This window comes from Poeciliopsis prolifica, unplaced genomic scaffold (assembly GCF_027474105.1).
Source record: "Poeciliopsis prolifica strain line A6 unplaced genomic scaffold, Auburn_PproV2 SCAFFOLD036, whole genome shotgun sequence".
Classification (NCBI taxonomy): Eukaryota; Metazoa; Chordata; class Actinopteri; order Cyprinodontiformes; family Poeciliidae; genus Poeciliopsis; species Poeciliopsis prolifica.
Genome location: NW_026562411.1, coordinates 490,677 through 506,707, shown reverse-complemented (window position 1 = coordinate 506,707; position 16,031 = coordinate 490,677). Strand labels below are relative to the sequence as shown.

The window sequence follows — 16,031 nt, the reverse complement described above, 5'->3', positions numbered from 1 at the left end:
TAGACACAGAGGAGGAAGACCCCTAAACACCGGGGCAGCCCTCCAACATGTCAGGGACAACGTCTTTACAACCTCTCGGGGAGTAGACATCGGCAAGGTGTCAAACAAATGTTGATCCTGCTAACTGGGGGAAGGTCTTTTGACAACGTTGACGCCCCAGCCTCTGCTCTCAAGCAGCAGGCGTCTTTGTGATTGGTATTGGAACCAGGACCTCTGACAGCAGAGAGCGAAGTTATCATATGAGCCCACTTATGCGCTATCAGTCTCTGAATTCACAGACCTCCCTAGTGTCCAAGCACAACTCTCCTCTGTCATGGGCACGGCGCTAACAAGGGTCACACCTTTGCCACCAACAGTGACGGGTAAGAAAGTGATGCATTTTTAACATGGCAAGGTTTTGAAAGATGTTGTTTGAAGTCAGTTCATGAATAAATTTTCCAGCCTCGGTCAAGAATCCACAAACTGGAATACAGGAGTTTGTCTAGCACTGATAAAATAACTGATGTTTGGAGGTCAGCTTATTGCCTGACTTACAATAGGGCCAGAATTTGCTACTTCAACCTGAAATTGTCTTATGCTCCCTAGTGGTGAGACAGCAGCCAGCAGGAAGGGATGTGGTGTTCTTGCTGGATGGATCTGACGGCACTAGATCTGGCTTCCCAGCAATGCGAGACTTTGTCCAACGGGTAGTCGAGACACTCAGCGTAGATGACAACAAAGACCGTGTCTCAGTGGTTCAGTACAGCAGGGATCCAACTGCCCAGTTCTATTTGAACACGTACACGACAAAAGGCCAGATCCTTGACGCCGTCAGGGGTTTGAGGCACAAGGGCGGAAGACCCCTCAATACGGGAGCAGCTCTCCAGTACTTGAGGGATAACGTCTTCACTCCCTCTGCCGGAAGCAGGCGGCCGGAAGGAGTTCCACAGGTCCTAGTATTGCTAAGTGGCGGAAAATCATTCGACAGTGTTGACGCACCGGCCGCCGCCCTCAAACAGATGGGCGTCTTGATCTTTGCAATTGGAAGTAGAGGCTCCGACAGCAGAGAATTACAGAAAGTGTCCCACGATCCCAATTATGCTCTGTCCGTGTCCGAATTCACTGACCTTCCCAGTGTCCAACAGCAGCTTCAGGCCTCTGTGGAGGCCGTGGTTGTTGACGTCACCCCTGAGTCACCAACTGTACTCGGTATGTTTTCAGGCATGCTCCTCGAAAGGCGACCTAAGCAGTTGCCTGTCTTAATTCTAAGCACAAGTAGGAAGAGAACTTGTTGGATCCATGCTTAGTTCCCAGCTTGCCTGTTGTGATGATGCATGCCATGCTTAGCTTCTGTAAGACGTGAGAAAGCTTAGGACATATTGTCATTTCAAAACAGTCCTGTAGTTGACAGGGATCCTGGGAGGCATCCTTTTTCAAAGGTTTTCACTCTTTTGCCTTCCCCCTTCTATCCTCAGTTGACACGGCCAAAAAGGACATTGTATTCCTTCTCGATGGTTCTGACGGCACAAGGAATGGCTTCCCCGCCATGCGGGATTTTGTGGAGAAAGTGGCGGAAAGGCTCGATGTGGGAGAAAACAAAGACCGTGTATCTGTGGTCCAATTCAGCAGAGAGGCTGAAGTCCAATTCTATCTAAACACGTACAGTACAAAAGAGGATATCGTGGATGCAATCAGAGGGCTTAGACACAGAGGAGGAAGACCCTAAACACCGGGGCAGCCCTCCAACATGTCAGGGACAACGTCTTTACAACCTCCTCGGGGAGTAGACATCGGCAAGGTGTCAAACAAATGTTGATCCTGCTAACTGGGGGAAGGTCTTTTGACAACGTTGACGCCCCAGCCTCTGCTCTCAAGCAGCAGGGCGTCTTTGTGATTGGTATTGGAACCAGGACCTCTGACAGCAGAGAGCTGCAGAAGTTATCATATGAGCCCACTTATGCGCTATCAGTCTCTGAATTCACAGACCTCCCTAGTGTCCAAGCACAACTCTCCTCTGTCATGGGCACGGCGCTAACAAGGGTCACACCTTTGCCACCAACAGTGACGGGTAAGAAAGTGATGCATTTTTAACATGGCAAGGTTTTGAAAGATGTTGTTTGAAGTCAGTTCATGAATAAATTTTCCAGCCTCGGTCAAGAATCCACAAACTGGAATACAGGAGTTTGTCTAGCACTGATAAAATAACTGATGTTTGGAGGTCAGCTTATTGCCTGACTTACAATAGGGCCAGAATTTGCTACTTCAACCTGAATTGTCTTATGCTCCCTGTGTGAGACAGCAGCCAGCAGGAAGGGATGTGGTGTTCTTGCTGGATGGATCTGACGGCACTAGATCTGGCTTCCCAGCAATGCGAGACTTTGTCCAACGGGTAGTCGAGACACTCAGCGTAGATGACAACAAAGACCGTGTCTCAGTGGTTCAGTACAGCAGGGATCCAACTGCCCAGTTCTATTTGAACACGTACACGACAAAAAGGCCAGATCCTTGACGCCGTCAGGGGTTTGAGGCACAAGGGCGGAAGACCCCTCAATACGGGAGCAGCTCTCCAGTACTTGAGGGATAACGTCTTCACTCCCTCTGCCGGAAGCAGGCGGCCGGAAGGAGTTCCACAGGTCCTAGTATTGCTAAGTGGCGGAAAATCATTCGACAGTGTTGACGCACCGGCCGCCGCCCTCAAACAGATGGGCGTCTTGATCTTTGCAATTGGAAGTAGAGGCTCCGACAGCAGAGAATTACAGAAAGTGTCCCACGATCCCAATTATGCTCTGTCCGTGTCCGAATTCACTGACCTTCCCAGTGTCCAACAGCAGCTTCAGGCCTCTGTGGAGGCCGTGGTTGTTGACGTCACCCCTGAGTCACCAACTGTACTCGGTATGTTTTTCAGGCATGCTCCTCGAAAGGCGACCTAAGCAGTTGCCTGTCTTAATTCTAAGCACAAGTAGGAAGAGAACTTGTTGGATCCATGCTTAGTTCCCAGCTTGCCTGTTGTGATGATGCATGCCATGCTTAGCTTCTGTAAGACGTGAGAAAGCTTAGGACATATTGTCATTTCAAAACAGTCCTGTAGTTGACAGGGATCCTGGGAGGCATCCTTTTTCAAAGGTTTTCACTCTTTGCCTTCCCCCTTCTATCCTCAGTTGACACGGCCAAAAAGGACATTGTATTCCTTCTCGATGGTTCTGACGGCACAAGGAATGGCTTCCCCGCCATGCGGGATTTTGTGGAGAAAGTGGCGGAAAGGCTCGATGTGGGAGAAAACAAAGACCGTGTATCTGTGGTCCAATTCAGCAGAGAGGCTGAAGTCCAATTCTATCTAAACACGTACAGTACAAAAGAGGATATCGTGGATGCAATCAGAGGGCTTAGACACAGAGGAGGAAGACCCCTAAACACCGGGGCAGCCCTCCAACATGTCAGGGACAACGTCTTTTACAACCTCCTCGGGAGTAGACATCGGCAAGGTGTCAAACAAATGTTGATCCTGCTAACTGGGGGAAGGTCTTTTGACAACGTTGACGCCCCAGCCTCTGCTCTCAAGCAGCAGGGCGTCTTTGTGATTGGTATTGGAACCAGGACCTCTGACAGCAGAGAGCTGCAGAAGTTATCATATGACCCACTTATGCGCTATCAGTCTCTGAATTCACAGACCTCCCTAGTGTCCAAGCACAACTCTCCTCTGTCATGGGCACGGCGCTAACAAGGGTCACACCTTTGCCACCAACAGTGACGGGTAAGAAAGTGATGCATTTTTAACATGGCAAGGTTTTGAAAGATGTTGTTTGAAGTCAGTTCATGAATAAATTTTCCAGCCTCGGTCAAGAATCCACAAACTGGAATACAGGAGTTTGTCTAGCACTGATAAAATAACTGATGTTTGGAGGTCAGCTTATTGCCTGACTTACAATAGGGCCAGAATTTGCTACTTCAACCTGAAATTGTCTTATGCTCCCTAGTGGTGAGACAGCAGCCAGCAGGAAGGGATGTGGTGTTCTTGCTGGATGGATCTGACGGCACTAGATCTGGCTTCCCAGCAATGCGAGACTTTGTCCAACGGGTAGTCGAGACACTCAGCGTAGATGACAACAAAGACCGTGTCTCAGTGGTTCAGTACAGCAGGGATCCAACTGCCCAGTTCTATTTGAACACGTACACGACAAAAGGCCAGATCCTTGACGCCGTCAGGGGTTTGAGGCACAAGGGCGGAAGACCCCTCAATACGGGAGCAGCTCTCCAGTACTTGAGGGATAACGTCTTCACTCCCTCTGCCGGAAGCAGGCGGCCGGAAGGAGTTCCACAGGTCCTAGTCTTGCTAAGTGGCGGAAAATCATTCGACAGTGTTGACGCACCGGCCGCCGCCCTCAAACAGATGGGCGTCTTGATCTTTGCAATTGGAAGTAGAGGCTCCGACAGCAGAGAATTACAGAAAGTGTCCCACGATCCCAATTATGCTCTGTCCGTGTCCGAATTCACTGACCTTCCCAGTGTCCAACAGCAGCTTCAGGCCTCTGTGGAGGCCGTGGTTGTTGACGTCACCCCTGAGTCACCAACTGTACTCGGTATGTTTTCAGGCATGCTCCTCGAAAGGCGACCTAAGCAGTTGCCTGTCTTAATTCTAAGCACAAGTAGGAAGAGAACTTGTTGGATCCATGCTTAGTTTCCCAGCTTGCCTGTTGTGATGATGCATGCCATGCTTAGCTTCTGTAAGACGTGAGAAAGCTTAGGACATATTGTCATTTCAAAACAGTCCTGTAGTTGACAGGGATCCTGGGAGGCATCCTTTTCAAAGGTTTTCACTCTTTTGCCTTCCCCCTTCTATCCTCAGTTGACACGGCCAAAAAGGACATTGTATTCCTTCTCGATGGTTCTGACGGCACAAGGAATGGCTTCCCCGCCATGCGGGATTTTGTGGAGAAAGTGGCGGAAAGGCTCGATGTGGGAGAAAACAAAGACCGTGTATCTGTGGTCCAATTCAGCAGAGAGGCTGAAGTCCAATTCTATCTAAACACGTACAGTACAAAAGAGGATATCGTGGATGCAATCAGAGGGCTTAGACACAGAGGAGGAAGACCCCTAAACACCGGGGCAGCCCTCCAACATGTCAGGGACAACGTCTTTACAACCTCCTCGGGGAGTAGACATCGGCAAGGTGTCAAACAAATGTTGATCCTGCTAACTGGGGGAAGGTCTTTTGACAACGTTGACGCCCCAGCCTCTGCTCTCAAGCAGCAGGGCGTCTTTGTGATTGGTATTGGAACCAGGACCTCTGACAGCAGAGAGCTGCAGAAGTTATCATATGAGCCCACTTATGCGCTATCAGTCTCTGAATTCACAGACCTCCCTAGTGTCCAAGCACAACTCTCCTCTGTCATGGGCACGGCGCTAACAAGGGTCACACCTTTGCCACCAACAGTGACGGGTAAGAAAGTGATGCATTTTTAACATGGCAAGGTTTTGAAAGATGTTGTTTGAAGTCAGTTCATGATAAATTTTCCAGCCTCGGTCAAGAATCCACAAACTGGAATACAGGAGTTTGTCTAGCACTGATAAAATAACTGATGTTTGGAGGTCAGCTTATTGCCTGACTTACAATAGGGCCAGAATTTGCTACTTCAACCTGAAATTGTCTTATGCTCCCTAGTGGTGAGACAGCAGCCAGCAGGAAGGGATGTGGTGTTCTTGCTGGATGGATCTGACGGCACTAGATCTGGCTTCCCAGCAATGCGAGACTTTGTCCAACGGGTAGTCGAGACACTCAGCGTAGATGACAACAAAGACCGTGTCTCAGTGGTTCAGTACAGCAGGGATCCAACTGCCCAGTTCTATTTGAACACGTACACGACAAAAGGCCAGATCCTTGACGCCGTCAGGGGTTTGAGGCACAAGGGCGGAAGACCCCTCAATACGGGAGCAGCTCTCCAGTACTTGAGGGATAACTTCACTCCCTCTGCCGGAAGCAGGCGGCCGGAAGGAGTTCCACAGGTCCTAGTCTTGCTAAGTGGCGGAAAATCATTCGACAGTGTTGACGCACCGGCCGCCGCCCTCAAACAGATGGGCGTCTTGATCTTTGCAATTGGAAGTAGAGGCTCCGACAGCAGAGAATTACAGAAAGTGTCCCACGATCCCAATTATGCTCTGTCCGTGTCCGAATTCACTGACCTTCCCAGTGTCCAACAGCAGCTTCAGGCCTCTGTGGAGGCCGTGGTTGTTGACGTCACCCCTGAGTCACCAACTGTACTCGGTATGTTTTCAGGCATGCTCCTCGAAGGCGACCTAAGCAGTTGCCTGTCTTAATTCTAAGCACAAGTAGGAAGAAACTTGTTGGATCCATGCTTAGTTCCCAGCTTGCCTGTTGTGATGATGCATGCCATGCTTAGCTTCTGTAAGACGTGAGAAAGCTTAGGACATATTGTCATTTCAAAACAGTCCTGTAGTTGACAGGGATCCTGGGAGGCATCCTTTTTCAAAGGTTTTCACTCTTTTGCCTTCCCCCTTCTATCCTCAGTTGACACGGCCAAAAAGGACATTGTATTCCTTCTCGATGGTTCTGACGGCACAAGGAATGGCTTCCCCGCCATGCGGGATTTTGTGGAGAAAGTGGCGGAAAGGCTCGATGTGGAGAAAACAAAGACCGTGTATCTGTGGTCCAATTCAGCAGAGAGGCTGAAGTCCAATTCTATCTAACACGTACAGTACAAAAGAGGATATCGTGGATGCAATCAGAGGGCTTAGACACAGAGGAGGAAGACCCCTAAACACCGGGGCAGCCCTCCAACATGTCAGGGACAACGTCTTTACAACCTCTCGGGAGTAGACATCGGCAAGGTGTCAAACAAATGTTGATCCTGCTAACTGGGGGAAGGTCTTTTGACAACGTTGACGCCCCAGCCTCTGCTCTCAAGCAGCAGGGCGTCTTTGTGATTGGTATTGGAACCAGGACCTCTGACAGCAGAGCTGCAGAAGTTCATATGAGCCCACTTATGCGCTATCAGTCTCTGAATTCACAGACCTCCCTAGTGTCCAAGCACAACTCTCCTCTGTCATGGGCACGGCGCTAACAAGGGTCACACCTTTGCCACCAACAGTGACGGGTAAGAAAGTGATGCATTTTTAACATGGCAAGGTTTTGAAAGATGTTGTTTGAAGTCAGTTCATGTATAAATTTTCCAGCCTCGGTCAAGAATCCACAAACTGGAATACAGGAGTTTGTCTAGCACTGATAAATAACTGATGTTTGGAGGTCAGCTTATTGCCTGACTTACAATAGGGCCAGAATTTGCTACTTCAACCTGAAATTGTCTTATGCTCCCTAGTGGTGAGACAGCAGCCAGCAGGAAGGGATGGTGTTCTTGCTGGATGGATCTGACGGCACTAGATCTGGCTTCCCAGCAATGCGAGACTTTGTCCAACGGGTAGTCGAGACACTCAGCGTAGATGACAACAAAGACCGTGTCTCAGTGGTTCAGTACGCAGGGATCCAACTGCCCAGTTCTATTTGAACACGTACACGACAAAAGGCCAGATCCTTGACGCCGTCAGGGGTTTGAGGCACAAGGGCGGAAGACCTCAATACGGGAGCAGCTCTCCAGTACTTGAGGGATAACGTCTTCACTCCCTCTGCCGGAAGCAGGCGGCCGGAAGGAGTTCCACAGGTCCTAGTATTGCTAAGTGGCGGAAAATCATTCGACAGTGTTGACGCACCGGCCGCCGCCCTCAAACAGATGGGCGTCTTGATCTTTGCAATTGGAAGTAGAGGCTCCGACAGCAGAGAATTACAGAAAGTGTCCCACGATCCAATTATGCTCTGTCCGTGTCCGAATTCACTGACCTTCCCAGTGTCCAACAGCAGCTTCAGGCCTCTGTGGAGGCCGTGGTTGTTGACGTCACCCCCCTGAGTCACCAACTGTACTCGGTATGTTTTCAGGCATGCTCCTCGAAAGGCGACCTAAGCAGTTGCCTGTCTTAATTCTAAGCACAAGTAGGAAGAGAACTTGTTCCATGCTTAGTTCCCAGCTTGCCTGTTGTGATGATGCATGCCATGCTTAGCTTCTGTAAGACGTGAGAAAGCTTAGGACATATTGTCATTTCAAAACAGTCCTGTAGTTGACAGGGATCCTGGGAGGCATCCTTTTTCAAAGGTTTTCACTCTTTTGCCTTCCCCCTTCTATCCTCAGTTGACACGGCCAAAAGGACATTGTATTCCTTCTCGATGGTTCTGACGGCACAAGGAATGGCTTCCCCGCCATGCGGGATTTTGTGGAGAAAGTGGCGGAAAGGCTCGATGTGGGAGAAAACAAAGACCGTGTATCTGTGGTCCAATTCAGCAGAGAGGCTGAAGTCCAATTCTATCTAAACACGTACAGTACAAAAGAGGATATCGTGGATGCAATCAGAGGGCTTAGACACAGAGGAGGAAGACCCCTAAACACCGGGCAGCCCTCCAACATGTCAGGGACAACGTCTTTACAACCTCCTCGGGGAGTAGACATCGGCAAGGTGTCAAACAAATGTTGATCCTGCTAACTGGGGGAAGGTCTTTTGACAACGTTGACGCCCCAGCCTCTGCTCTCAAGCAGCAGGGCGTCTTTGTGATTGGTATTGGAACCAGGACCTCTGACAGCAGAGAGCTGCAGAAGTTATCATATGAGCCCACTTATGCGCTATCAGTCTCTGAATTCACAGACCTCCCTAGTGTCCAAGCACAACTCTCCTCTGTCATGGGCACGGCGCTAACAAGGGTCACACCTTTGCCACCAACAGTGACGGGTAAGAAAGTGATGCATTTTTAACATGGCAAGGTTTTGAAAGATGTTGTTTGAAGTCAGTTCATGAAATTTTCCAGCCTCGGTCAAGAATCCACAAACTGGAATACAGGAGTTTGTCTAGCACTGATAAAACTGATGTTTGGAGGTCAGCTTATTGCCTGACTTACAATAGGGCCAGAATTTGCTACTTCAACCTGAAATTGTCTTATGCTCCCTAGTGGTGAGACAGCAGCCAGCAGGAAGGGATGTGGTGTTCTTGCTGGATGGATCTGACGGCACTAGATCTGGCTTCCCAGCAATGCGAGACTTTGTCCAACGGGTAGTCGAGACACTCAGCGTAGATGACAACAAAGACCGTGTCTCAGTGGTTCAGTACAGCAGGGATCAACTGCCCAGTTCTATTTGAACACGTACACGACAAAAGGCCAGATCCTTGACGCCGTCAGGGGTTTGAGGCACAAGGGCGGAAGACCCCTCAATACGGGAGCAGCTCTCCAGTACTTGAGGGATAACGTCTTCACTCCCTCTGCCGGAAGCAGGCGGCCGGAAGGAGTTCCACAGGTCCTAGTCTTGCTAAGTGGCGGAAAATCATTCGACAGTGTTGACGCACCGGCCGCCGCCCTCAAACAGATGGGCGTCTTGATCTTTGCAATTGGAAGTAGAGGCTCCGACAGCAGAGAATTACAGAAAGTGTCCCACGATCCCAATTATGCTCTGTCCGTGTCCGAATTCACTGACCTTCCCAGTGTCCAACAGCAGCTTCAGGCCTCTGTGGAGGCCGTGGTTGTTGACGTCACCCCTGAGTCACCACTGTACTCGGTATGTTTTCAGGCATGCTCCTCGAAAGGCGACCTAAGCAGTTGCCTGTCTTAATTCTAAGCACAAGTAGGAAGAGAACTTGTTGGATCCATGCTTAGTTCCCAGCTTGCCTGTTGTGATGATGCATGCCATGCTTAGCTTCTGTAAGACGTGAGAAAGCTTAGGACATATTGTCATTTCAAAACAGTCCTGTAGTTGACAGGGATCCTGGGAGGCATCCTTTTTCAAAGGTTTTCACTCTTTTGCCTTCCCCCTTCTATCCTCAGTTGACACGGCCAAAAAGGACATTGTATTCCTTCTCGATGGTTCTGACGGCACAAGGAATGGCTTCCCCGCCATGCGGGATTTTGTGGAGAAAGTGGCGGAAAGGCTCGATGTGGGAGAAAACAAAGACCGTGTATCTGTGGTCCAATTCAGCAGAGAGGCTGAAGTCCAATTCTATCTAAACACGTACAGTACAAAAGAGGATATCGTGGATGCAATCAGAGGGCTTAGACACAGAGGAGGAAGACCCCTAAACACCGGGGCAGCCCTCCAACATGTCAGGGACAACGTCTTTACAACCTCTCGGGGAGTAGACATCGGCAAGGTGTCAAACAAATGTTGATCCTGCTAACTGGGGGAAGGTCTTTTGACAACGTTGACGCCCCAGCCTCTGCTCTCAAGCAGCAGGGCGTCTTTGTGATTGGTATTGGAACCAGGACCTCTGACAGCAGAGAGCTGCAGAAGTTATCATATGAGCCCACTTATGCGCTATCAGTCTCTGAATTCACAGACCTCCCTAGTGTCCAAGCACAACTCTCCTCTGTCATGGGCACGGCGCTAACAAGGGTCACACCTTTGCCACCAACAGTGACGGGTAAGAAAGTGATGCATTTTTAACATGGCAAGGTTTTGAAAGATGTTGTTTGAAGTCAGTTCATGAATAAATTTTCCAGCCTCGGTCAAGAATCCACAAACTGAAATATTACTTTCAGTAACAGATTTATCTTTTTCATTGGAGAATCATTCTTCCAAATGTGGTCATTTTTACATTCAGAATAAAAAATCCCCTAACACATTAACTCCTTTTTTACTATCAAATTTTATGCTTAAAAAATCTACCCAAAGTCTTTTTGCAACAACGTAGGTATGTGCGTGCATTTGAACACCACAGGGATGTGTGCTTTGTTCGGTTCTTTTTACACTCTTCACCCATGAATATGTAGTCATCCACTCCTCTCACATGTTTCAAAACCTTTCAGGTTACACCATTGCAGTGGCTCTGATAACAAACAATGATGAGACCCTGTACAGAGAGGATATCCAGAACCTTTCCCAGTGCTGTTCAGTAAAAAACCTGATGCTCAGGAAGGTAGGAGAGTGTGTAGGCAACATCAAATTGCTCAGTTTTTGTGAGCATCCACATCAACTCTGACCTGGTCATTGAACATTTCTTTTCTGATGAAGAAGGCCCAGAAAAAACTCTTCTTCCTCAGGAAATTGAAAAGTGCTGGACTCCCAGCTCAGTTACTAAACAACCTCCACAGATTTTTAACTGAGAGCATCCTCTGCCCCAGCATGACTGTGTGGTACAGCAACTGCACAATCTAGGACAAAAAGCATTTAGCCCAGGTGCTGAAAACTGCCCAGTGGATTGTGGGGAGTTAGTTACCAAGCTGATACACCCCACCTTGCACATAAACTGTTCCACTGCCATCAGGGAAATGGTAAAGATACACAAGTATTGGACAGAAATCTGTCTATTTCAATATTCTCTGCCCCTGCAGACATACCCTCACTCTTATGCTTTTTCATAAGGACTGATTAAGACTTTATCACTGAAGGTACCACTCCAATTTCATTCTGATGAAGAAACATAATGACAAATAAAAATATTTTTTATTTCTTTGAAGGTTTGATTCAGCCGTCGATTGGTTCAGTTGTCTCATACACTAACAAGTCGTCTTCCTGATCTTTTCAGAGGGTCCACTGGACTTTTTTGATATCCTAATGTCATTTTTTTTCTCCAGACTAAAACCAGTGATTGTGGTCAGAGTAACTACATATAAACAATGAGATTAAATAATAGCACTTCAATTAGGAACATAGACATGAATCGTGTGTAATCAGATGTTCTAGGGTTTTGATGTTGATCAGATGCAACAACATCATGTGATCCTTCCAAGCATCACATCATCATTAGAACATTTTTCTAATCAGAAGTTGCCAAGACTTTCTGACCGAAGGGCAGTGGAAGGAATTCAATAAAGACTCACTTTAAAAGCACTTTGTTCATAACTCTTCAACACTCAGATGGGATTTTATAAATTCAGTTACATCCAGGATGTACTCTGTGCTTGCAGTTAAAATGTTTAGCATTGGGACCAAGGGGTTGTGTGCAAATTCATCAAAATAACAGTTAGCCTTCAGTTTTTTTCTGTCATTGTTTAAAATAACCAATAAGAGATGAAAAGCATTCTATTAAGGCAGCTCCTTCTCAGATGGAAGCTTCTTTATTAATCATTGACATTAAAGGCAAAGCTGAGGTCATTTTAAAGCCTCTGAGTGATGGGTTCTGAAACTTCAGCGAGAATTTGTTTGATTCCTGCCGACTTTGGAGGTGGTGGCCCTCTGGGGCCTCTGGGGCCGCCACCTCGGTCTAAATACAGCCAGGGCTGTGGTGCAAAAAGGCCTATTGAGTAATATCTCAATGAGGTCCACAGCATTGAAATCAAGTTATTTTGATCCCTCACTTAAGATCACTTTTAATTTATACTAATTCATTGTCATTTTGTTTTTCTTACAGCGGAATCGCAAGGCCCAAGAAAAGACATTGTCTTCCTCATTGATGGATCGGATGGTGTTGGGCGAGAATTTGCTATCATCCAAGAGTTCATCCGCAGAGTGGTCGAGAGTCTCAACGTGGGGGAAAACAAGATCCGAATTGGTGTTGTCCAGTATGGTGACTCTGCCAAGGCTGACATGCATCTCAATACCTATACAACCAAAGAAGGCGTCCTAAACGGCATCAGGGAAATGAGACAGCTTGGAGGAAGACAGCGGAACCTTGGCCAAGCGTTGCAGTTTCTCAGTCAGAATGTTATGATACCAGCACGAGGTAGCAGGAGGCGAGAAGGTGTGCCGCAGTTTACTATTGTTGTGTCCAGTAGGCCCTCAACAGATGATATCACTCGTCTAGCCTCTTCCCTCAAGCAATCTGGAGTCATCTCATTCAGCATTGGCACAAGGGAGATCAACCCCACAGAACTAAATGTATTGTCATATGTCCCAAATTTCTCCTTTACTGTTGATGACCTCCCCGGCTTGTACACAGTCCAAGAAAATCTCATCAACACAATAACAGAGTTATCAGACGAGGATATTGCAAGTTTGAGACCTCGATTCCCAACATATGAAGGTGAATTGTCTTTATTTCTTTTCTCTTTAAATCTCTATAGTTTTTAGCTCTGAAGGACGCTGTACTAATAAAGTTTACTTACCTACTTACCAGGATTACAACAAGCTTTAGTATCCCTAAAACAGTGCTGCAACATCCTGAGACAGTCAGGCCATTTCTAAAGGTGAACTTCCTGTTCTTAGCCAGGAAACATCTGACACATCCACAGTTAGAACAGCTGCAGATGATTTGGTGTTGACGTTAGGGGGAGTGCTGATAATTTGTGAATACGCAGTTTTAGGTTGAGTGCTGGCAAAGCTTTAAAAGTATATTTATGGCTCGAGTTCCTTCCAAGTTAATGATGTTTAAAGCATTGCAACAGCAGAAAAGCAACTGATGATCAAAACGTGTAAATTAACACAAAGATAAAAATATTAAATATATAACACAAAAGAATAATATACAGCATAGAAAGAGCAACATTACAACATAAAAAATGTAGATTAATTAAGTGAATAAAGGAATGTGAGCCTGAGTAAATAACTGAATGGATGCGACTGAGTATTTTCACAATAAACCTTTTAGAAAAGTATGTACCATATTTTCCGGACTGTTTGTCATGTAACATCAGCATACCGTACAATTATTCAGCCTGTCGTTAACTCTATTCTATTTTTATTGCATTTCAAGATGACATGTCTGTTCTTGGTGTTGGATTTTATCAAATAAATTTCCCTCAAAAATGTAACTTATATGGCGGTGCAACTTACAAATGTATTTTTCTTCTTTGTTATGCATTTTATGGCTGGAGCGACTTATACTCCAGAGTGACTTAATAGTCTGGAAAATATGGTCAATGAAATGGTCAAACACAAACCATTTTCTTTTCATTTGTTCAGAGTTTTTCTAGTAAATACTGCATTGACTTTGACTAGTAACCAATCACAACCAGTAGATCAAAACGCAGCACTAGGCTGCAGTCCTTATTAATACAATACTTTATTCTTTAATTTCTTACTCTAGGAATTTGTAGTTGAGCCTACAAATATTTAATATTTGCTGTTTGTTTTAAGTAATATTTTAACTTATTTTGTACTTGAATCTGACCAGCATTAGATATTAGGATATAGTTTAAGATTACATATCTTGTTTTAAAATCTACTCAATCTGGATGTAAACTGGAGAGCACAAAGTGATGCACCATATTTGAATTGTCTTTCATTGTGTGTATCTTTTTAAGACGCTTTATGGTTGTACTGTCCATAATGTCTTCCCAAAGCACATAGTGACCAAGTCAAATGTTCGAATTTCCTATGAATATTTTTTAAGATAACACAGTGGGCCACTGGAGGGGAAATCCTGATTTTAAGGTACAGAAATTTGAAAACACAGAAAAAACTTTGGTTCCTACAATGGTCAAACCAAAAGAGTTTAATGCGTTTCAATCATTTGTATAAATACCTTAACGGTCTTGTTGGTCTCTTTCTGTTTACAACTGACATAGATTAGGGTTTCTACATGCCCCATGTTTTTAATCGTATATCCCAGTAAGGGATGTACGATCCTTTACTGATCCTTAATTGCTATGATCCTTAATCGTAGTGTTTTATTTTGCTTGTATCTGAACAGTATTCACACCACCGGCAACAGGAGATAAGAGGGATGTTGTCTTTCTGATTGATGGCTCTTCTGCAACACGTAGTGAGTTCCCGTCCATCCGTGACATGATAAGAAGAGTTGTGGAGCAGCTGGATGTAGGACTGGACAGGGTCAGAGTCTCAGTGGTACAGTACAGCGACGATCCAAAGCCAGAATTCCTCCTCAACGAACACTCCACCAAAGCTGAGGTCCGGCAGGCTGTGGGGAAACTCAGAAGCAGCGGTGGAAATCGCCTCAACACGGGCCGGGCTCTCGAATGGGTCTCCAGGAACATCTACCAGAGATCTGCAGGAAGCCGCATCGAGGAAGGCGTGCCTCAGCTCCTCATTCTGGTCACAGGCGGCAGGTCTTCAGACGATGTGTCCACACAAGCCAACCAGCTAAAGAGAAATCAGGTTGCCCCCCTTGCCATTGGTTCGAGGAACGCAGATGTAAATGAGCTGAGACAGATTTCCTTAAAGCCAGAGCTCGTCTACTCCGTTGACAGTTTTCAAGACTTTCCGAGAGTGGAGCCACAACTCATTAGTTCAGTCCAAACAATATCCACCTCTGACATTATCAGCAGTTACATTCCAACAGTGGATATAAGTAAGAAATTTTATTTTTACTTTACTGTTAGTGGTAACCTGCTGGAATTTATGTTTTGTCACATTCTTGTTTACTTTGCAGCCACCCTAGATCTTGGGAAAAAGGACATCATCTTCCTCATTGACGGCTCAGACACCACAGGCCCCAGTGGGATTGTCCATATCCGAGACCTTATCGTCAGCATTGTCCAACAGCTTGATGTGCAGCCTGATAAAGTTCGGATTGCTGTTGTCCAATACGCAGACAGAGCGAAAACTGAGTTCTCACTCAACACCCACAACAACAAGCAGGCTGTGCTGTCTGCTGTCAGACGCCTTCGTCAGATGGGCGGACGCTCCTCTCAGCTGGCCAATGCCATCGATCATGTCTTAGAGAACGAGGTCAAACCATCGGCTGGCGTTCGTCTGTCTGACGCCTCCCAGCATCTCGTGGTTCTCACAGGAGGACCGTCCTCCCAACCGGTTTCTATCTCTGGACCACTGCTGAAGAACAAGCGGGTGAACTGCATTGGTGTTGGGGCTGGCAACGCTGACACATCTCAACTAAGACAAATTGCCACGTCGTCAGAAGACGTTGTTACAGTGCCTACATTCCCCAACTTATCGACAACAAAAGACAAGATTATTTCCAGACTGAGAGGCTCCACAGGGACGGATTTCCCCACATATGTTTATCCAAGTAAGTCAGATAACTTTAACGTGTGCACCTATGGGACAGATTCGAACCAAAAATATGGCCTAAAAACAAAGAAAAATAACAAAAATAGATAATAGCCAAGTGTACAAAAGTAGTTTGGAAGTTAGTACAACTTCAAAAAGTAAAGT

At 46.5% G+C, this 16,031-nt stretch overlaps 1 protein-coding gene across 1 annotated transcript in view; it reads left to right on the top strand.

Moving 5' to 3' along the window:
* LOC129374375 (collagen alpha-3(VI) chain-like) overlaps positions 1-16,031 on the top strand; it is a 93,571-nt gene that overhangs the window by 59,050 nt on the left and 18,490 nt on the right. Inside the window, 3 exon segments of the mRNA XM_055052751.1 lie at positions 12,370-12,981; positions 14,590-15,207; positions 15,289-15,885. Coding sequence (XP_054908726.1) covers positions 12,370-12,981; positions 14,590-15,207; positions 15,289-15,885 — 1,827 coding nt within the window.